Genomic DNA, 24,811 nt, shown 5'->3' on the forward strand with positions numbered 1-24,811 from the left:
TGTGAGCACCCTTCACTTGCTCCCCATTCACAGCAGAATTAAATTCAAAATTCTCACCCTGACCTACAAAGCCCTCACCAATGCTGCCCCACCCTACCCTGGATCAGCCAATCGGATTGAACTATATTCTGATTGGCTGATTCCATCAGCCAATCAGAAAATTCCTACCTTAATTCCGATTGGCTGATAGAATCCTATCAGCCAATCGGAATTCGAGGGACGCCATCTTGGATGACGTCCCTTAAAGGAACCGTCATTCGTCGTCTAGTCGTCGGAAGAAGAGGATGGATCCGCGCTGGAGGTCTTCAAGATGGAGCCGGTCGTCATCGGATGGAAGAAGATAGAAGATGCCGCTTGGAGAAGATGTTTGCCGGTCCGGATGTCCTCTTCTTGCCGGATAGGAGGAAGACTTTGGACCCTCTTCTGGACTTCTTCAGTGGATGTCTAGCCCCCGCTTGGGTTGGATGAAGATCTTGGAGCCAGGACGGATCGGTGAACCTGGCATGGTGAAGACAAGGTAGGAAGATCATCAGGGGGGTAGTGTTAGGTTTATTTAAGGGGGGTTTGGGTTAGATTAGGGGTATGTGGGTGGTGGGTTGTAATGTTGGGGGGGGGTATTGTATGTTTTTTTTTACAGGCAAAAGAGCTGAAATTCTTGGGGCATGCCCCGCAAAGGGCCCTGTTCAGGGCTGGTAAGGTAAAAGAGCTTGTAATATTTGTATTTTAGAATAGGGTAGGGAATTTTTTATTTTGGGGGGCTTTGTTATTTTATTAGGGGGCTTAGAGTAGGTGTAATTAGTTTAAAATTGTTGTAATATTTTTCTTATCTTTGTAAATATTTTATTATTTTCTGTAACTTAGTTCTTTTTTATTTTTTGTACTTTAGATAGTTTATTTAATGTTATTTATTTGTAGCAATTGTGTTTAATTAATTTATTGATAGTGTAGTGTTAGGTTAATTGTAGGTAATTGTAGGTAGTTTATTTAATTATTTTATTGATAGGGTAGTGTTAGGTTTAATTATATCTTAGGTTAGGATTTATTTTACAGGTAAATTTGTAATTATTTTAACTAGGTAACTATTAAATAGTTCTTAACTATTTAATAGCTATTGTACCTGGTTAAAATAATTACAAAGTTGCCTGTAAAATAAATATTAATCCTAAAATAGGTATAATATAATTATAATTTATATTGTAGCTATATTAGGATTTATTTTACAGGTAAGTATTTAGCTTTAAATAGGAATTATTTATTTAATAAGAGTTAATTTATTTCGTTAGATAAAAATTATATTTAACTTAGGGGGGTGTTAGTGTTAGGGTTAGACTTAGCTTTAGGGGTTAATACATTTATTAGAATAGCGGTGAGCTCCGGTCGGCAGATTAGGGGTTAATAATTGAAGGTAGGTGTCGGCGATGTTAGGGAGGGCAGATTAGGGGTTAATACTATTTATGATAGGGTTAGTGAGGCGGATTAGGGGTTAATAACTTTATTATAGTAGCGCTCAGGTCCGCTCGGCAGATTAGGGGTTAATAAGTGTAGGTAGGTGTCGGCGACGTTGTGGGGGGCAGATTAGGGGTTAATAAATATAACATAGGGGTCGGCGATGTTAGGGCAGCAGATTAGGGGTACATAGGGATAACGTAGGTGGCGGCGGTTTACGGAGCGGCAGATTAGGGGTTAAAAGTGTAATGCAGGGGTCAGCGATAGCGGGGGCGGCAGATTAGGGGTTAATAAGTGTAAGGTTAGGGGTGTTTAGACTCGGGGTACATGTTAGGGTGTTAGGTGCAGACTTAGGAGGTGTTTCCCCATAGGAAACAATGGGGCTGCGTTAGGAGCTGAACGCTGCTTTTTTGCAGGTGTTAGGTTTTTTTTCAGCTCAAACAGCCCCATTGTTTCCTATGGGAGAATCGTGCACGAGCACGTTTTTGATGCCGGCCGCGTCCGTAAGCAACTCTGGTATCGAGAGTTGCATTTGCGGTAAAAATGCTCTACGCTCCTTTTTTGGAGCCTAACGCAGCATTTGTTTGAACTCTCGATACCAGAGTTAAATTTATGGTGCGGCCAGAAAAAAACCCGCGGAGCGTTAACAGCCCTTTTACCGCCGAACTCTAAATCTAGGCCTACGAATTTAGTCCTTTCTACATGAAAGGTTCATATTTCTGTATTTCTTTTTTGCTGCATAAGTGTCTAGCGAACGTGCCAGATGTGCAATCTTTTTGTCAGGCCTTGGCTGGCCTGTGTTTTTAAATCTGTTGCTCCTCCTGGGAGCCTTAACTTTGTTCTTAAAGTTTTGCAGCAAGCTCAGTTGAGCCATTGCATTCCATAGATATTAAGCTATTATCTTGGAAAGTTTTGTTTCTTATTGCTTTCTCTTCTGCTCGGAGAGTGTTGGAACTCTCAGTTTTGCAGTGTGATTCGCTTATCTTATGTTTCATGCCGATGAGGAGGTTCTTCATACTAAATAAAGTTCCTTTCTAAAGTGGTTTCAGACAGAATTTTTTTTTTTTTTTATTTATTTTTTAAAAGCTTTATTGAAGTAAACAATTATACAAGACCCCACTAGGAGGGAGCATAAAACATACATCACATAAAAAAAAATACAATACAGTGGTGTTATAACAACAAAAAAAATGTTATACACTTCTATGTGATAAAATCTCACTCTACCTCGCAGCGAGAGCGAGACAGTACAAGGTAAATAATTTTCCAAATGAAAAGAAATTTTTGTAAGAACGATAAATTTTAATCTACAAATCCAGGTGTTATTGTCTTTGATATTGAGGGGGAGAAAGGAAAAAAGTAGAAAGTAGGGGATGGGGGATGAGGTTCAGAGAGTAATGGGAAGGGGACGTGGCAAAGGGGTGAAGGGAAAAAAAAAAAGGGGGGGAGGAGGGAGCCCACGATAGCTGCAAGTCTATTGCTCATTATTTCCTATAGATTAGATAGTACCATGCCAGTACGCTTTTATCAGCTCATATGTTTCTAGCTTGTGAATTTTCAGGTAATGGTATCTTTCCATGAGAAGAATCTCTTCTACTTGATTAATCCACTCCTCCATAACAGGAGGGTCAATCGCTTTCCACTTTTTGGGTATTAATCTCTTTGCACTTGTGATCAAGATTAGTAATAGAGCTAAATGTGCCTGACTATGTACCTTTGGTAAATCCAGGAAAAGCAGAATCTCAGGCATGTGTGGAATAGTAACACCCAGAATCTTAGAGATCCTATCCAGGACCCCCGACCAGAATGGTTGTAGCCGTGGACAGGACCACCAGATATGTAAGAGTGTGCCATGCTCCCCACAACCTCTCCAGCACATCGGACTCAGAGAAGGGAATATTTTGTGTAGCCTGTGGGGCGTCAGGTACCATCTGCTCATAAATTTTATATGAGACTCTTGTATAGTCGAGGACACAGAGGACCTTTTAGTATGACCAAATGCCTTCATCCAAGATTCAAACTCTATGTCGGTACCAAGGTCCTTCGACCAACCAACCACATACGATGGTAGTGATTCAGCTTCCCATACTGTCAGTAGCTTGTATAATAAAGAGACCAGGTGTCTCGGGACCCCGCCTCCCACACAGAGATTTTCAAAAGGAGTAATCCCCCTACCCAGGTCTTGTTTGTGTTTATGTTTAGATATGTAGTTCACTAGTTGGTTATAGTGCAACCAGGAATTAAATATGAAGGGCTGCCAGTCCTTCAATTTATCCTGAGAGACAATCCTGCCTCCTTCGACCACTCCACAGACAGACCCCCTATGTAATGGATAAGGTTTAATTCTACGGAAGCCTAGCATATGGTATGGGATCTCAGGGTTTTCAAAGATAGGTGTAAGTGGGGAGTGCCTAGAGGAGATGTTGGAAGAAGTTGCTATTGTAGCGTCCCAGATATGCAATGTTTCTTCTATTAGATGGTATTTAGAGATAGTCTTAGGTCGTTTTTGGGGCGATAACCATGCTAGTGTACCCATGTTATTCAGTCTGAAGATTTGTCTGTCCAGCAAGATCCATGCCTTATGTTCTATGTTTTGTGACCATTCTACTACCCTCTGTAGTCCCACCGCCTGTTTGTATGAGGATAAATCCGGTAAGCCCAACCCGCCTCTGATTCTCGGAAGGTACATAGTGCGTCTGGGCACCCTAGGTTTGGTGTTGGCCCAAACAAATTGGTTTATCAGGTTTTGTAACTGAGAGATATAGCCCTTGGGGAGTGCTATAGGTAAGGTCTGAAATAGGTACAGTATTCGCGGTAAGATATTCATCTTGACCACACCTATTCTCCCCAGCCATGAAATGTATTTGTTTTTCCAAGAGGAGAGGTCAGATGCAATGTCATTTTTAAGGGGGATGTAGTTGTGTTTATAAAGGTCGGTTGGGTCTGGTGTTAGATAGATTCCTAGGTATTTCAATTTGTTCTTTGCGATGGAGAGATTATAGTCTTTTTGTATGGAGTGGATTAGGTCTGGACTAGTGTTTATGTTTAGCAACTCCGATTTATGAAGGTTGAGAGAGAAATTCGAGACCTTACCATATTCTCTAAGTTCCTTGAGTAGTTCAGGAATAGATACTTTCACATTGGTTAGTGTGTAGAGAACGTCATCAGCATATAATGCCTGTTTATATTCCGTTCCTTCCACATCAATTCCTGCTATATTATGGTTTAATCTAACCTTGTGGGCCAGGACCTCGATGGAGAGGGCAAAAAGTATGGGAGACAGGGGACAGCCTTGTCTGGTCCCATTTTTGATGTCAAATGGCTTCGATAGTGTTCTATTAATTCTAATTCTGGCATTAGGGTTGGAGTATAGTGCAAAGATGGTGTTTATAAACGCTTTCCCCATGCCCATTTTTTCCAGCACGCGACGCAGAAAAGGCCAACTCACCCTGTCAAAGGCCTTCTCTGCGTCAGTGGAGAAGAGTACTAAGGGAATGTGAGAGGCTCTGGCATGGGAGATCAACTGTGTGACCTTGACCGTGTTGTCCCTGGCCTCCCGGCCAGGGACAAACCCAACCTGATCATTGCAGATTAAGCTTGGCAAGTATTTGTTAAGTCTAAGTGCGAGAATCTTAGCCAATAACTTCATGTCAGAGTTAATTAGTGAGATGGGTCTGAAATGACCTGGGGTGTCAGCAGTTTTCCCCGGTTTGGGGAGAACCGTGATGTGGGCTTCTAGTAAGATACGAGATAGATGAGGGCGATCCCTAAGCTCGTTAAAAAGGGCTAGAATCGGGCCTGCTAGTATGTCCTTAAATTTTTTATAGTATACAGAAGAAAATCCATCAGGGCCCGGGCTTTTGCCATTCGGGCAGCTCTTTATAGCATTGAATAGTTCCTCTGTTGTTATTGGGGCGTCTAAGAGTTCTGCGTCCTCTCTGGACAGCTGGGGAAGATCAAGATTGTTCAGATAAGAGTCTATAATCGATTCATGTGGGCCATCCATGTCATCCTGGGAATTATGGACTATGTTATCCTGGATATTATACAGAGAGTGATAGTATCCATGAAACTCGTCAGCTATTTGGTTACTGCTACGTAGAGTGCGCCCATCAATGGTTTTAAGAGAATGGATATGGGAATTAATCTGTCTTTTTTTGAGGGCTCTGGCTAGGATTTTACCCGGTTTATTCCCTCCCTCTTAATAGTATTGTTTTAGGAGCAGGGCCTGATTCTGGTGTAATTCTGCTAGGTGATTTTGGAGTTCCTTCCTTTTATCTCGCAGGCTATTTATGGTGTCAGTACGATCCTGGCTCTCTTTATGTCTTTTTTCTAATTCACTTATCTCGCTCAATAGGTTATGATATTTGATTCTATTTTGTTTATTAAGTATTGCTTTATGTTTTATTAGTGCTCCCCGTATAACACTTTTGTGGGCTTCCCAGATGATCTCTTTAGAAGATGTGGGTGTTGTATTGTTTAAGAAGTATTCTTTTAGTGTCTTTTGTAAATCACTGATGATGAGAGGGTTGTTTAATATAGTATCGTCTAATCTCCAGACTTGGTTTACGATCGGGATATCCGGCCATAGCACCGCACATGAAACTGGGGCGTGGTCTGACCATGTGATGTGTCCTATGGTGCTCTGATGCGTGATTGATAGACCACACGCATCAGTGTATATGTAATCGATCCTGGAGTAACTATTGTGTGGTATGGAGTAGAATGAGTAGTCTCTTGAGGTAGGGTGAAGCGAGCACCAGATGTCGTGTAGTGCTGTATGTTTAAGGGTTTTATTAACCCGACTAATTGTGTTGGAAGGTGTACTCGTGACTCCTCGTGAGGTGTCCAGCACAGGATCCACGACCAGATTAAAGTCCCCAGCTAGATAAGTGATCCCCCTAGAGTGTTCCAGTAAGAGGTCAGAAACTGTATTTAGAAAGGATTCTTGTCCATGATTGGGAGAATATATAGAGGCTAGTGTGATATAGTGCCCAAAGAGGGTCCCTACCAGTATTAGGAAACGTCCGTCAGGGTCCTTCACGATGTGTGTCAATATAAATGGTATTGATCTGTGGAAAAGTATGCCCACCCCCCCTTTTTTACTCTGGCCCGAGGCGAAGTATGCTAAGGGAAATGAAGAATTATGCCATTTGGGCTCCCTGCCTTTTTTGTAGTGCGTCTCTTGAACCAAGATTATGTGGCTCCCCAATTTACCCAGTTCTTTAAATGCTATGGAGCGTTTTCCTGGATTATTTAGGCCCTTTGCATTAATAGTGGTAATATTTACAGAGTGATCCTTAAATTTACTAGACTTAAGATGTGCAGCCATCATGGGGGGGAAAAGAAAAAAAAAAAGAAAAAAAAAAAGGAGGAGGGGATAGGTTAGAGGGTAGGATTGAGTAGGTAAACTGGAGGAAGAGGGGAAAAGTAAAAGAACGATATCAGAAGATAATACTCAAAAGGCTATGAAACAAGCAAGATTAGAGTAGTGTAAAGTATAAAATTTAGTGTAGAAGTGTTCTTACAATTACCTTCTAAAAGGGGAAAAGCCCCTATGCTGATGTAGGTTATACAAACAATAGTGATTTATGTAGCACCTGATATGTATGATCTATTTGGTTTGGCGATAATGATAAAACAAGAACCTGGAGACAGTATATACATACATGTTGGAAGATTTTAACTTTCAATAGATGGTAATCTATAATATTCTATGCGTTAACTTAAACATAATTAAATGCCATCTACTCTGAATGGAAGCAAATAAACCATTTTAAATATAACCCTCCACAGGTGAGGGAGTGAAATAAACCCCCTAGTTCAAACTGTCCCAGCTGCCTTCGACCCATAGAATCATGGTTATTGTAAGCCTGGGGGAAATCATTTCAGTGGTATTAAATCTTAGCTAAACTGATCTGAAAAAATTGTAAAACATAAATTGTATTTCAGTGAATAACATATATCACATGCAAACAAACGTAACAGAATGCATTATGCTATTAGCCATTGCTCCATAAGCACCCCTCAATATCCCCAGTGGGGGCAATGATATCGGCTGGTAACGGAGGGATTGCAATCTGGAGCATCTGACCTATGGTACCTTTACTTTTAGCAAAGCAAAACAATAACATTCAGTGCGTAGCTGTAAAATCTGCAGTCAGTAAAATTGAGATTATGGCAGCCTGAAGCAACTGATCTATGGAACTTTAGCTTCAACACAATAAAACAGGAACTTTTAGTACTTTAATGTGTAAACTGCAGATAGTAAACTTTAAACCCGGACATTCTAGAACATCCAACTTGTGTAACCTCCACTTTAGTGTATCAAAACAGAAACATTTAGTACATTAATGTTTAAGCTGCAGTCAATAAACATGAGTCCAGGAGTCCTGCCACAGTCCAGCAAAGGGCCAGCTAGAAGACTCTTAAAATAAACATAAAGGCAGTACAGTACATTACCCTTGCGCCTCTTCTGATAAACTGGTACTTGGTCGGCTCTGTGGAGGTGTTCCAGCACCTCGCATGGGTCTGCTAGAGTCCCTAGGTTGGAGAGATAAGGATTCAAAGAAGACCTTTTCGTCCATTCCTGGTCTGTATATGGCTGTTTTGTTGTTATTGGAAGCTATAATAGACACGGGAAACCCCCATCTGTATTGAATCCTATAGTCCCTCAGTACGGCGGTGATGTGGCCCAGATCTCTGCGCTTCTGCAAAGTTAATGGTGATAGATCAGAGAAGATTTGTATCTCCTCGCCCACGTGGGTGATAGGGTTCAGACAGAAATTTTAATCAGGAAATTGTTGTTCCTTCTCATTGTCATAGTTCTTATTTTCTTAAGAACGTTTGTTATACAACTTGGAGGTTGTGCATGCTTTCAAATTTTATTTTCGGGCAACTATGGAAGAGAGATGTGGTGTAGTGGTTAACTACACTGCTCCTGAAACATGTGGTTGCGGGTTTGAACCCAGGTAAAGTTCCTATTTTCTCATCCATCTTTTTCACTAGTCTTCTGCCCTGTTTGTTTGTTTGTTTCTCTGGGAAACGTATAGGTCAGAAAGCTTCTGCTACTTCTCCTTCTTTCTGGTTGAGAAGTATAATTGGTTTTGCTTATGAGACTGCTGGGCAGCAGTCTCCTGAGATAATCTCTTTTCTCTAGGGATGTATTTTTTTATTCTTCAAAAATTAAGCTTCTCTGGAAATGGTTTTGCAAGGCTGCAACTTGGTCTTCTCTGCATGCCCTGTCCAAATTTTACAAATTGGATCTTTTGTCTTGGCTTTTGGGAGAAAGGTTCTTCAAGCAGTGGTGCCTTCTGTTTAGGTTACCTGTCTTGTCCCTCCCTAATCATCGGTGTCCTCTAGCTTGGGTATTGATTCCCAACAGTAATTTATGATTCCGTGGACTCACCATTTCTTAAAAAAAAAAAAAAAATATGCTTACCTGATAAATTTATTTAATTTCTAGATTCTAGATTTTTAATCTCAGGCACCTCTACACCTTGTGTTATTTCCTTTTTCTCCATTTTCCTTTGTTTGATTGTGGGAAGGGAAGTGACTCTTAACAGCTTTGTTGTGGTGCTCTTTGCCTCCTCCTGCTGGCCAGGAATGATATTCCTAACAGTAATTGATGATTCCGTGGACTCACAGTGTCTTGAAGGAAATAAATTTACCAGGTAAGCATAAATTTTGTTTTTACCTCTGTGATTACCTTGTATGTAAGCCTCTACAAAACTGCCCCCTTATTTTAGTTATTTTGACAGATTTGTGTTTTAGTGAATCAGTGCTTACTCCTAGTTAACTTCACGCGGTGAGCAACATTTTATCTATATGATACACATGAACTAACGCTCTCTAGTGGTGAAAAACTGTCAAAATGCATTCACATAAGAGGAGGCCTTCAACATAAGAGGAGGCCTTCAAGGTCTAAGAAATTAAAATATGAGCTTACCTAGCTTTAGCGCTCAACTAAGAATACCAAGAGAACAATGCAAAATTAGTGGTAAAAGTAAATTAGAAAGTTGTTTAAAAGTACATGCTCTAAGTTTTTTTTTTGGACTTGACTGTCCCTTTAAACTCTACACTATGATCTAAATAAGCTGCTTGCAAACACAAGCAGAAAGATGACTTTACCACCTTACCCAGAAATCTTTATTTAACAAGATTACATTGTTTAAGGTGGAAGAGCTGAGTGTAAGTTTCAAATTACAGTACGAAATTTGCAGTCAATTGGGTAATCACATTTTAATTCATCATATAGAAATTTTCATTCATCATATTAATATTTTCTTAAACACATGGCTGCACTACATTTTTGCACAATGCACTGCAATAACGTTGCTAAATCAATAGAAAGGTCAATAATGAATTGTGCAAGGGTGCACTTCAATTTAAAATTTAAGCATCTGTGCACTATACTTCCATTAGCAAAAATGCTTCTAGTAAGGGCCGTTGCACCAGTCTTCAGACACCACAGCTTCTCTGAGTCAGCAGTAGCTTGTATGACACAAATTACATCTTCAGAAGCAATATACACCACTGCCAGCTCTCTGAGAATGTGTGTTTTTTCAATACTGGTGCATGAGCCTTCACAAAATATGTGCGTATCCTGCAGAAAAAAACATCAAAATATGCATAAAAATAACTTAAAATACTAACTGCCTTCCATGATCCTAAAACTTGTGCAATTCAGTACAAAAGCAAGTTAGCCTTTCTTCTGTACCATTTAGCCATATGGTAATTTTGTTTGTAGTTTTATGTATTATTATGATATCACATCATAGACACAGCTGAAATATGTTAATAAACTATCTCTTTTTAAGTAAAAGTATCTTCAGTAGGTTGAAAGGGACATGCTAATTAAAATGAAACCATCATGATTCAGATAGGACATGAAATGCAACTTTCCAATTTACTTTTATCAGCAAATTTCCTTTGTTATTTTAATATTCTTTGTTGAAAGCCAAACCTTGGTAGACTTGTATGCCGCATTTTATTTCACTTTGGATGGTTTTCACAGCTAGATAGTGCGCTAGTTCATGTGTGTCATATAGATAACAATGCGTTCACTCCCATGGATTTAATTATGAGTCAGCACTGATTGGCTTAAATGCAAGTCTGTCAAAAGAACTGAGATAAGGTGGTCTACAGAGACTTAGGAACTGAAATTCAAAATCTCGCCGCTCAGGCAAGATGTTCTAAGGAGTTTGAATTCTGAAAGAAAAAAGCGCAAAGAGAGACTCAAGTGCAATAAATAACACAGACGCTGCTGCTCTTAAAAAAATGCACTTACAATGTTTATTAATAATAAAGCAGGTATAAAACAGTTTTCTCCTTCAAGGTAATTAATCCAAATACTCAGCTGCTCCGGTCTGTTTTCACAGCCTTTTCATGAGAGCATTAGACTCTTCATCCTCTTGAGAAAGTTTGCACGATAGCAGAAGAAACGCGTAGAGGTACCACAGGACTGAATTTTGGATCTGCAGAGGAGCCGTAGTTCTAAGAATAGAACACTCTGCTTTTTGGACTCTCAGGGCTACCGTAGCCCCATCAACAAGGATTTCCCTTACACTGAAAGTTCCGGTGGACATTAGAAGGGAGCGGACATTGAAAGGCTGTGAAAACAGACCGGAGCAGCTGAGTATTTGGATTAATTACCTTGAAGGAGAAAACTGTTTTATACCTGCTTTATTATTAATAAACATTGTAAGTGCATTTTTTTAAGAGCAGCAGCGTCTGTGTTATTTATTGCACTTGAGTCTCTCTTTGCGCTTTTTTCTTTCAGAATTCAAGTTTTTTGCCCTACTTCATTTGGTGTGAAGGATCCATTTGGTTAACAAGCAGCAGAGGACTCTAGTGGTTTATGGACTGACATTTCTTTGGAAAGTGGTAAAACGTTTTTGTTATTCCATTTGTTCTATTTTTAATTTTTATACTCTTTTAAATATTATATAATTGTATACAGGTTTTTATCTATTTTTTAGAAATCACACATGTGGTTGTAAGAATTTACAGTAAGAATTGACATTAGTGTTTTTATTATATTTAAAGAGGGTGTTAGCGCCACTGTTATTTATTTTCTTTGTATGTTCTAAGGAGTCTCGTTGGTACAGGGAGGCCCTTAAAAAAATTTTTAGAAACACAAATTTTATCTTGAGAAATGTTTATGTTACTTTGTAGTGTTCTTTATGCAAAACAGAGACACCGACATTACAGTACAATGTCTAAAAAAATCCCAAAGATTTTGCGTTATTTCACTCCATGCTGGTGAGGTTTTGAATATCATGCCCTTAGACACAAGGTAATCACAGAGATAACAAGTGTATTAATATAACAGTGCTGGATATGCAAACCTGGGAAATGTGTTATAAAGAGATTGTCTATCTTTTAAACAATAAAAAGGATTTTATTATCATTAAAAAATGTTCTAAGCTCTAATATAAACAAATTTATGTTCCCATATAGCTGTTGCAAATCAGTCTATATGGCCAGGGCAGTACCTAAACTGTAAATAACTCAAATACTGACATAATATTTTAGAATCAACTGAAATGTTATATCAGTCTAGGACAGTTTGTATTTTTATAACCAAATTAACATATACCAAAAAAGTTATGGTAATCTAGGATCTTCAGCACACATAAAATATTCCATGTTTTCACATGGGTATAGAAACTTGTCTAAAAGAGTCTTTAGGACTAGATTTACCAAGCAGCGGATGCTACAATCTACCACCAAAGTTTCCGACTTGCCGGAAATTCAAGTTAAGAAGCAGCGGTCACAAGACCGCTGCTCCTTAAAGGGACACTGAACCCAAATTTTTTCTTTTGTGATTCAGATAGAACATTTTAAGCAACTTTCTAATTTACTCCGATTATCAAATTTTCTTCATTCTCTTGGTATCTTTATTTGAAATGCAAGAATGTAAGTTTAGATGCCGGCTCATTTTTGGTGAACAACCTGAGTTGTTCTTGCTGATTGGTGGATAAATTAATTCACCAATGAACAAGTGCTTTCCAGGGTCCTGAACCAAACATATAGCTTAGATGCCTTCTTTTTCAAATAAAGATAGCAAGAGAACAAAGAAAAATTGATAATTGGAATAAATTAGAAAGTTGCTTAAAATCTCATGCTCTATCTGAATCACTAAAGAAAAAATTTGGGTTCAGAGTCCCTTTAACTTATCCGCCACCTCTGAGTTGGCAGACTGCAATCATCCGGATCAGATACAATTGGGGTGATTGACACCCCCTGCTAGTGGCCGCGAATGTGCAGGGGGTTTGTGCAATGTAAAATGCTGACAGCGTATGTATTTTTTTTTAAGCTAGTAATAGTCTACTTCATAAATCAATCTCACTGCAAAATTTCATGAAGAGTGATACAACAATGTTTGCTTTAACCCTGCATTAAAAGCTTATCTCTTATCATTCAATAATACAGTATAATTTTTAGACATAAATAATAAGGGTGTTTATCACAATACTTTAGGGAAAAAACCATATTAAATAATTATCATCTGAAAAGTACCATTAAAGTATGTGGAGATTTTTGTAGATAAATCATTTGATAAGTTTTTCTAAAGACTTTGATCACCCTCCTATTTTGTTAATATACAGTTAACTGGATAATAAATAGATTGCCAAATTTCAGTCAAATTCATTCATCCTTTCAAATGTCATATACTGGTTTCTATAGCTGCAATAATACATTTTTAATAGAAACTACATTTTTGCTGATCATTTGTTAACATGTTTATAAATGCCCTTTTATAGTAATTGTCTTGGTAAAACAGTTATAACTTTAGTATACAGCCTTTAAGAGGTATGTTGGTCCCAGAAATTATCCACTCATATCCTCCAGTCTATTCTAATAAAAAATGCCAAATGTTCCAATTGTCTTCAAACATTCATAATTTGTGGTGAATAGGTATTTGTAAAATATAGAGATTATATTAGACACTATCTAATATTAATAAATGACTATGGGTGTTTTGTGGTGAACCAGAGTGGGCAGAGCTACATTGGTGGGCATGGTCAATACTCCCAAATTACATGATTACAGAATATTTTTTGTTTAAAGGTTGGTAACTAAGTCAATATGCTATGTTCCATCATACATTGGGAGACTGATTCATGTTAATTAGAACTCCTGGTTCTGTCCTGGAGTGTAATAAAACTGTATATAACCATTAGACCATCCTACCATTCCATGAACATATTGGTTGCCATGTATATAATGCTGTTTAGTGTGATCAACACAGCACAAGCTAAAAACACCTATTCTATTTCCAGGTACAACCTATACATACATTCCTGAAATTTGTGATCCCAGGGAAGGAGAGGACATCAGTGATGTGGAAGATGCGAACAATGTGTGGCCCACAGCATCTACCTTTATAGCTCTCTTCTTGCTTACCTTAATCTACAGCAGCTTTGTTACTTTTATTAAGGTATTACTATTTGAGTGACATCTGTGCAGTCCACTTTACATTAAGAAAAAATTAACTACATCCAAAACTATATAGATGTGTTATTAGTTGTGATCAAAAGAGAATTTTAAAATTATTTTTATCTAGGTGTATAAATCTGGAAATTTTACCCAGTAAAAGTTTATTGGAAAAGTATATTGAGCATATCACCTACTAGCCATGAAAAAAAATCAACAGCAAAATACATTTAATTTGATCAGATAAGTGTTTGTAATCATAAGAAGGGTATATTGCTACAGAGCAGTGCACATAATAACACACATGGCAGCATTATTACTGAGCTAATCAAAATATTTCTAAGTTTCTAAAAAAAACAAAAAAAACGTGGAAAAGTAGAACAAATAAAAATTTCACTTTTGTACATTAACACCACTTGAGCACAATCAATATTGCTTTTATTTTTCCACTCTTATCTCAAGTTAAAAAAACATTATTTATCACTCTAACAATAGTCTAGGGCAGTGCTTGACAAATTCATTCAAAATCTAGGAGCCAGACCAAAAAGTTAGCAGCCAAAATTGTTCGTGCAGCCACATGCTTTTTATATATATATATATATATATATATATATATATATATATATATATATATATATATATATATATATAGTCGATTACCAGGGTGCAGAAACTATTATAAATAAGAAATTCAAACTTTGCACATCTGAGGAAGGGGTAAATGCCCCAAAACTTCACAATATAAAGGTTGCTGTGCTTTAAATCCAGAGAGTGTGAAGATATATATAAATTGTGGGGCAGTTTATTTTTTATAAAGGGACTATAACTAGTGATGGGCGAATGTGTTTATATTCGAATTTAAATGTTAGAACGAATGTTATTCTAGAAATTCGGTTTACATAATCGAATGTTGATAATAACGAATATTCTTAAAAATGCTGTTATCGAATGTTATTTACAGTTCTCAAATGTCAATTTCGAATTCAAATATTACATTTGAATTCAAATGTCACATTCAAATTTGAATATTACATTTATAAAACACAGTATTAGACTAGCAATATTTTTTTCAAATTTGAATGTTACATTCAAATTCTAATGTAGCATTAAAATTTTAATATTACCTTTATAAAACACAGTTGTAGACTAGAAATACTATTTTGAATTTGAATGTTACATTCGAATTCAAATATAACATTAGAATTCGAATATTACATTTTTAAAATACAGTTGTAGACTTGAAATACTATATTGAATTTTGTGAAATTCGAAATCGAATATCACATTCAAATTAGAATATTACATTTCGAAATTGAATGTGATATAAAATACATGGCTAAACATTCTATAATTCAAACAAATATTTTCGAATGTTGTTGAAAAATTCAAAAACTAAAATTAAAAAATAGAATGTTAGAATTTTATATAAACATTTGAAATTCGATTCAAACAAACAAATGTTTCAAAACCTGGCACTTTCTCATTAAACTTTACATTCACTTTAACTGTAGAAATTGAAGAAAGTTTATACTAGCAGGATAATTAAAGTAACATTTATCATGTTTTTTATATTTTAACAGTTGCTTACTGATGGGAATTGATTATCTTTAAATAGCATTGCTATTGGTGGTAGCATTGCCCAAAAGGCAGGTATTTTTGTCCAAAGCTGTCATGCGCAGTAGAGACTGCAGCGCGAGACAAACATACCTGGCCAGGAAGGAAGCACGTAAGGAAGCATGGGGATCAGGCAGCAGAGAGGGTATGCGGGGCGGCGTGGCCAGGTGTGGTGGGGGCGTTGTCAGGAGGACAGGCATGACGGGGCATGGTCAGGTGTGTGGGACTGCTGCACTGCAGAAAATGGCCCATGTACACGGGCTTTAGGACTATTTTATTAATATTTAACCATATCATTTAATGGTAAATCTTCTTGCACAAAACCTACCTCTACGAAAGCTAGTCCATATTGGAACTAACTTGTCTTTCTTTTCTTTATGACACTTTCTTTTCTTAATAGGTGAAATGAAAATAAAGTAAATAATATATCAATATTTGTCAATGACATCAAGTCCCATATTCCAAGCCTGGAATGAAGACTCCTTTCGAGAAATTTATGGAACTCCAGCAGTCACAACTGATTTGGAAATATGAGATTGAAAAGCCAATGTAATAATGTTTAATATAATTATCTTATCATTGTTGCAAAGAAACCTGAATATTAAAATTAATGTTACAGTCACAATATTTTTGCAGAAAGTTAAGAATCTACTTAATATTAGTTAGTTATCTACTCTGTAACAAAGTCTTAAATAATTCCTATTCTGTACTGTCCTAATAAAAGTTACTGGAGATCTAATTTGACTGTTCAAAGAAAACAAAATTAAAAACATATTAAGAACTTTTTCACGAGTTTTGAAAGTTCTAAATTCTCAAATCACATATTATGCTTATATGTATTGGACTGTTGCAGTATTTTGTTCCTGTGAGCAAATACAGCATCTATTGTTTGGCTGTCCTTCTGTTCGTATCCATGTAAATGCCTGTGCTATTTGCTTCACTATGTTTATCTCATTACCAGTTGCTGTTATCTAAAGATTTATTCCAAAATAAATGTTGTTTTGTATAATACAGATTTACATATAACATGGTAGGGTTGTCAAAAAAATAAAAAAGCTGAATATGCCACTACAAATTAGTAAGTTGCTTTTTTCTTCTCCACAGGAGCACATCTTTTTTATACTACTATCCCTGTATACTGTATATAAATAGATAGATAAATAGATATGTAGAAATAGTTATATACTTATATATATATATATATATATATATATATATATAAATATATATATATATATATATATATATAAATAAAGAGAGAGAGAGAGAGAGAGAGAGAGACAGAGAATTAGCCATTTTCACCAAAATATAAGTAATTTCTATATCTTGGCACATATCCCTGGGTAACGCCTACCAGTGAGAAACCCTCCCCAAAGGGGTGTGGACAGAACTGTCCCCTCCCCTAGTTACCTGTTCAAAACTCTTAGCCCCCCTCCTCCTCCTAGAGATGTTTAGCCAAATTTGTAGTCTAGAAAATGGGAGGGAGCTATCAAAACTATATTTTTTTAGTAGACAACCCAAGGTATTGATCTAGACCCATTTTGGTATATATTATGCCACTATTTCACCGCCTTATGCAATTATATTAAAAAAAATGTTTACTTTTTCACAAACTTTGGGGTTCTCACTGAAATTATTTACATACTGCGTATGTAGTCATAACAAAAATGGTTGTAAAAGCATCTTTTGGATCCCCTTTGTTCAGAAATAGCAGACATGCATGGCTTTGCCATTGCTTTTTGTAATTAAAAGGCTGCTAATTGCAGCTGCGTTCCATCAGGTATCTTGTAAGGTTAAGCTTAGCTGTAGTGAAGAAATAAACTTCTCACCGACAACTACCACCTCCTGGATCCCTACTTGATCCCTCTCTAACAGCTTTCGCCCCCATCCACACTCTTCACCACCATCTTAGGTACTAGCAGGCAGTCTGCCAATATGATGCTTTAGGATGTTTTTATTATTATTATTTTTTCTGCAGTGTAGGATCCCCCCTTAGACTTTCCCAACTTCCTGATCCCTCCCAAAAATATCTCTAACCCTTCTCCCTCCAAATGGTAGCTGTCAACTTAGGTACTGGCAGCTGTCTGCCAGTACTTAGTTTATACATATTTTTATGTGTTTTATTTATAAATTTATTAATAAAAATAAGTATTCTGTAGTGTAGCAGCAGCCCTCCTCACCCTTCCCCATCTACCTCCTCCATGCAATCATTTTTTAGAGCCCCCTCTTCCCTCTCATTAACCCCTTTCTGTAGTGTAGCAGATCCCCCCTCCCTGTAAAACATTTTCTGCAGGGTAGTTAACTGCCCCCTTCCTTCCCCCTCTGGCTATGGGCCGCCCACCTGTCTCCCTCCTGACCCTTCCAGACTACTAAAGCACCATCAGCTGCTAATGCAAACAGTGACAAAGAGTATGAATATGAATAATCAATATGAATACTGTTATGTGATAGGTTGGAACACATATATGCAAATATTACATCTCCCTTCTTTTCTTTTTTTTTTAAATATGCAATGTGAAAAAAGCATGAAAACTAAATATTGTCCTGTATGGGTAAAACAGGTTAAAGCAAAAACATTTTAGATATACGTAAAACAATGCAGCATTAATCTATCTTGTAAGAAGTTCATAAACAAAGTTCTACAGCAGGTAACTTAGCCGTTTGTGTATACCTTTGCACGGTTATAAGTCCAGGATATGTCTGGGCTTTATCTGCTGTCCATATCAAAAAGAATGGAGTGTAACTGAAAAAGAAAATAGGAGCGCCAAAAGGCTGAAGTATGCTATCAGGAACTAGCAATATGTATAATTAAAACACATTTATTACAAACATAATTTAAAAAGGAGGTAACAAATACCTTTGTAGGTCAAGTACAATATAATAGAAATAGAAAGAAATATATGCACATTGCACAACAATTGTGAACAATGTATATAAAAATAAAGGTACTATAAGTTACAGTTTGGATGGCGCCAAAAAATTAAAAGTCTATAAAGTTCATAAGGCGTGAAATGTGAAGTCCTCAAAGTGGATCCAATATGTGATCCTTGATGTGATCTGAAAAAGAATGAAAAATAGAAAAATAAAAAATAAAAATGAATATTTATAGAAAATATATATATAACAAAATATATACAGTTACAAGAAAAAGTATGTGAACCGTTTGGAATTATATGGATTTCTGCACAATTTGGTCATAAAATGGGATCTGATCATCATCTAAGTCACAGCAATAGACAGTCACAGTCTGCTTAATCAAATAACACACAAAGAATGAAATGTTGCCATGTTTTTATTGAACACACCATGTAAACATTCACAGTGCAGGTGGAAAAAGTATGTGAACCCCTAGACTAATGACATCTCCAAGACCTAATTGAAGTGAGATGTCAGCCAACTGGAGTCCAATCAATGAGATGAGATTGGAGGTGTTGGTTACAGCTGCCCTGCCCTATAAAAAACACACACCAGTTCTGGGTTTGTTTTTCACAAGAAGCATTGCCTGATGTGAATGATGCCTTGCACAAAAGAGCTCTCAGAAGACCTACGATTAAGAATTGTTGACTTGCATAAAGCTGGAAAGGGTTATAAAAGTATCTCCAAAAGCCTTGCTGTTCATCAGTCCACGGTAAGACAAATTGTCTATAAATGGAGAAAGTTCAGCACTGCTGCTACTCTCCCTAGAAGTGGCCGTCCTGTAAAGATGACTGCAAGAGCACAGCGCAGACTGCTCAATGAGGTGAAGAAGAATCCTATAGTGTCAGCTAAAGACTTACAAAAGTCACTGGCAAATGCTAACATCCCTGTTAGCGAATCTACAATACGTAAAACACTAAACAAGAATGGATTTCATTGGAGGATACCACAGAGGAAGCCACTGCTGTCCAAACAAAACATTGCTGCACATTTACAGTTTGCACAAGAGCACCTGGATGTTCCACAGCAATACTGGCAAAATATTCTGTGGACAGATGAAACCAAAGTTGAATTGTTTGGAAGAAACACAGAACACTATGTGTGGCGAAAAAGAGGCACAGCACACCAACATCAAAACCTCATCCCAACTGTGAAGTATGGTGGTGGGGGCATCATGGTTTGGGGCTGCTTTGCTGCGTCAGGGCCTGGACAGATTGCTATCATCGAAGGAAAAATGAATTCCCAAGTTTATCAAGAAGCTCAGGGTGTAATGGGACTCCTTTTTTATGGCATTGCAAAACACTTGCATACACTCAGGTAATATATATATCATGAGGTATACAAATTTTTTATATGTTGTGAGTGTGTGCACTCTCACCATCCGTCAACAGCTGCCAGGGTGCTATAATGCATTGCAATAGTTTTAGAAAGGTTAAGCACTCACTGGACTGCAGTCATCTGTGTAATAACAATTTTATTAGTGACGTTTCGGGACAAAAACAGTCCCTTCCTCTGACAAAGAGCAACACAAAGTATCAAACATTTAAAGGTGAACAAAACCCTCCCCTGTGAACATAACCCAATCACTGTGATCTGCGTGTGTGGTCTAGAGAAACCAATCTCCTGATAGGTAAAGGACCAAAGGTCAATTCAATTGTTAGGATGAACAACTGTCCATCAATAGTGTGTGTTAATCTAAGTGTTTAAAAGTGAACTAAAGTGAATTAAAATGCAAAGTTCTGGGTCAGCAACAAGTATAAATGAAAATCCAAGCAGCAGCTGGTGTAACAAGGTCGTATGAGACTGTGTGAGCAAGAATGTAACATAATAACCCCAACCAATGGCAATGATCAACACAAAAGGTGCTGATTCAAGAAACCAATCACATATCAATGTAATGTATCTGACTACTCCCTACGAGGCAACAGTAACCAACACACCCCATTCAACTGAACCAATCTGTCAGTATAGATGTTCGAGTCTTTAAGAATGACACCAAGCTAGGCACTACTCTGTTTAGGAAGATAACCGATCGGAATTCTATCCTACATGCTCGCAGCTGCCACCAACCAAGTCTAATCAAGAACATCCCAAAAGCACAATACCAACGAGTGATCAGAAACAACACTGAAAATGAGAGATGCAAGGTGCAGCTTGATGAAATGACACAAAGGTTTAGAGAAAGAGGATATAGCCAAAAGGTGCTTACTGAAATGCGCACGTTGGCCATGATGCCCACAAGCAGTAAGACCACTGACAATCTGAAGTCACCTCAAATGAATTTTGTAACCACTTACACACCAGACAAGTATCGCATCACTCAATCTCTAAAGGAGGAATGGAAGTTATTGGAAGCAGACCCAAAGTTACCCTTCACTAAATGGCAAAAACCACGGATAGGCTATAGAAGGGGACGAAGCCTTAGAGATCTGTTAGTGAAGGCAGACATCACTGAAGCCATACACACCACCTGGCTCAGTAAGAAAGCTGGATGCTATAAATGTCTAGGGTGTGTCACATGTAATGCTATGATAGCTGGGACATTTTTTCAACACCCAGATCGCAGAAAGAGATATAGAATCAAACATGTGGTGACTTGCACCACCACACACATCGTATATCTTCTAAATTGTCCATGTGGCAAATACTATACCGGCAAGACGACAGATGATGCTAGGACTCGAATGGCAAACCATCGGTCCAGCATCAGATCAGCTATCAACAACGGGAAATCCGACCAACCGGTTGCCCGCCACTTTTTTGAAGCTGGACATACAGTCACAGATATGAGGTTTCGGATCATCGACCATGTACCAAAGTTGAACAGAGGAGGCGATAGGGCGACAATTCTCCTAAAGAAAGAAGCCAGATGGATTTTTGAATTGGGGACATTACAACCAAGAGGTCTTAATGTTCACACAGGGTGGCAGTGCTTCCTGTGATGTGAGTCCATTGATGAGAGTACATCTACGATCTCCAGTAATGAGAGTCCTCGATTCATATACATTGGTGAGAGTCCATGATCCCTTCCGATTCAGATCCTACTTTGACTACATCTCTAGGATGTCACTATTTTTCTATTTTTCTATTAAGTAAGCATTTATACTGCTAGTGTATCTTCAATGGGTATATTTCCACACTAGACATTACTACCACAATAGGTTACTGTTGTTTTTACTGTATTTGTTGTCTTTATTTGTTGTTTGTTTAGTTTTTAATCTTGTAGAGCTTCTCGGTCAGCAAATTGTTATGTTGAGTTTTCTATAGGTCGTAACTGGGTGGGCATTGAATTACATATCTCCTATCCATCTTTAACTATTGTTAATAAACTAGGGTTAACGGAATATCTGGCCCTCAGCGAACCTGGATTATTGTTGTTTTATTTTTGTTTTTGATTCTGATTTGGGTAATATAGGTAGGAGCTGTGGGATTTTTTCCTCTAAAGCAGGGGAATCACCCCCATGATCAATTTAATAACTACTGCTCCTGAGGGGTGGTTTTTTGGTGTTTTTTGGTGTTTTTTGGTGTCTTTGTTCTCTGCTTACACAAGGGGTTTTCTGCTTGCAGCGACCCGTGCATTTTATGCTTTAATATTTGGTGATGGTCAATAAGTTTTTTGTTACACAATAAGCAATTAAGCAATTGGTGACACGTTCTTGGCTCTAGTTGAGAGACTATGGTGGTTAACTTAATCTTATATTGACACTTTTGGGCTTTGATTGTATGTTTGTAATCAATACCAGATATGTCCAAATCGGTGATGTTCGAATTTTTTCCTCAGTTGCACTTTTTTCTCAGTTGCACTGTTTTCTTTGGCACAATTTTTTCCTCAGGCACAATTTTTTGTCTTATGAAGTATTGTTTATAATAATAAGTTTTTTTCCTATGAATAATTTTTTCCTATGAATAATTTTGCTTAAGAATAATTTGTCTTAATAACAATGTGATAGGGGGCTCTGATAAATTGTTACGAACGCTATTGATGGATAATACTATCAATAGGAATTTGCACAAGTTATAAATGCCATGGCATTTTCTCGCTTTAGGTCTTACGTATATCAGAGACATGTGACCCCACACTACAATACCATTGGGTGCTGTTGCGCCATCATAACACTATATTTGTTTACATCAGATTGATCAATATGATCCGTGATTGAATCACTCGTATAACTCTGCTAGTGGAGTTGGGGGCATTATGACTGATAGATTTACATGATTCGCTAAATGTTTTTGCTGCCCAGCTCATTACACATTAAACACGGATATTAGGGCGTGCACGCATTGTTGACAAACGGAATTTGAAATACATGATTGGCCGATCAGGGGTGTGTGGCCCTACCCTCCATCCTCATTGGCGGGTGACGCGCTAACACAACAATTAGTAAACAAAGCGCGCGATTGGTGCAAGATTGATGTGTGGCTTCACACTGATATGCCATTGGCCAGACTTAGTTGTTTTTCGCCTTGAGCGATAATAAAATAATGTAAGATCGCACTAATGAAATTCATTATGTGTTAGGCACAAATGCCGACTGACAGAGGGGATATTACATGAGACCCTCTCTATATATACACAGTGAGGCTAGATCCATACTGACAGATTGGTTCAGTTGAATGGGGTGTGTTGGTTACTGTTGCCTCGTAGGGAGTAGTCAGATACATTACATTGATATGTGATTGGTTTCTTGAATCAGCACCTTTTGTGTTGATCATTGCCATTGGTTGGGGTTATTATGTTACATTCTTGCTCACACAGTCTCATACGACCTTGTTACACCAGCTGCTGCTTGGATTTTCATTTATACTTGTTGCTGACCCAGAACTTTGCATTTTAATTCACTTTAGTTCACTTTTAAACACTTAGATTAACACACACTATTGATGGACAGTTGTTCATCCTATCAATTGAATTGACCTTTGGTCCTTTACCTATCAGGAGATTGGTTTCTCTAGACCACACACGCAGATCACAGTGATTGGGTTATGTTCACAGGGGAGGGTTTTGTTCACCTTTAAATGTTTGATACTTTGTGTTGCTCTTTGTCAGAGGAAGGGACTGTTTTTGTCCCGAAACGTCACTAATAAAATTGTTATTACACAGATGACTGCAGTCCAGTGAGTGCTTAACCTTTCTAAAACTATTGCAATGCATTATAGCACCCTGGCAGCTGTTGACGGATGGTGAGAGTGCACACACTCACAACATATAAAAAATTTGAATACTATTCGTGGAGTGCACCCACACAGGGGTTATTTTGGAATTCCTTCCCCGTGTCAAGATAGTCAATATGACTTCCACAGAATCTGCTACTAGTGATATACCCATTACTACATCAGAGGATAAAAATGAAGACATCTTTACCTTCACAGATGAAGATGCTGAAAGCATCCGTTTCGGTTCCATAGAAGAACAGCAGGTGGAGGAATCGCACCAATCAATCTACAACACCTTAATCAAATTGAAACAGAGAGAAGTAGATCTGAATTTACATGGGACCTACCTATCTGATTATCATAAACGACGCATGATCCCTAGAGGATTTAGGATTAGGAATGTGCCAACTATTGGTCGTTCCAATACTGAATTTTGCATCAATTGGTGCAAGATTCTTAATAAGTGCTCCTTCGATCTGATGCTTTTAGTCATAAGGGAAGTTGGCCGACTCCTCAGAGAAGTCAAGACAGAAATCAATCTATGTGAAACGGAGAAGTTACCAACCCTAAGGGCAGATACAAACACAGATTGGATAAATAAATTGGAGAGTCAAGTAAAAACTTACAAACAAGAACTGATAGCATTCAAGAACAGGAAACTGCAGACGGTAAATCAAGACTACACATATAAAAGCATATATAGATGGATGATGGCACCTGAAGATAGACGGGCATTTCGCCCTCGTCGTGAAAGAAGATTTACCAAAAAGAATATGACCACTGTGGAATCCAGTTCAGGAGATAGCTCAGACCCAGATAATGATCAGACAGCCATTGAAGGATCTTCAAGAGGGGTTACTACACGCTCCAGAGGGGGTCGAGGTTATCAACAGTGGGATAATCCCAAGAACATTATCACCACATTACCACCCAGCTCTGGGAATCGTTTTTTAGGCCGAGGCCGAGGCCGCACATGAGGAGGGGGGGCATCGCCCGCCGCCCTCCAACACAAATGTAAAAACGAATATAGTGTTCAACATCAGTGACCGCATACTGAATGAGGCTGAGATGAGTCTGCTCAACAAAGGACTGTCATTTATACCAGTCACGAATAAAGACAACTTTGAGTTATATATAGACATTCAGAAATATGGGCGGAATCTGAGATTAAAGGAATTCTTTGGCACTGAAGAGAAAGATATGGATGCCATAGATAGATTCAAACCAAGAGGACGGT

General features: G+C 37.9%; 1 protein-coding gene and 1 gene segment (V, D, J or C); both read left to right on the forward strand.

Moving 5' to 3' along the window:
• The window catches only part of LOC128649177 (uncharacterized), a 139,325-nt gene extending 122,749 nt beyond the window's left edge, over positions 1-16,576 (forward strand). The window contains exons 12-13 of one of the 2 annotated variants that reach the window (XM_053702290.1): positions 13,734-13,891; positions 15,902-16,576. In XM_053702290.1, the coding sequence (XP_053558265.1) occupies positions 13,734-13,891; positions 15,902-15,910 (167 nt within the window). In that variant the 3' untranslated portion in view covers positions 15,911-16,576. Of the gene's footprint in view, positions 1-13,733; positions 13,918-15,901 lie in introns of those variants that run through there. The other variant, XM_053702289.1, reaches the window with a different exon arrangement.
• LOC128649179 (Ig gamma chain C region-like) overlaps positions 1-24,811 on the forward strand; it is a 430,619-nt gene that overhangs the window by 122,099 nt on the left and 283,709 nt on the right.

The sequence above is a fragment of the Bombina bombina genome, chromosome 2 (assembly GCF_027579735.1).
Source record: "Bombina bombina isolate aBomBom1 chromosome 2, aBomBom1.pri, whole genome shotgun sequence".
Lineage (NCBI taxonomy): Eukaryota > Metazoa > Chordata > Amphibia > Anura > Bombinatoridae > Bombina > Bombina bombina.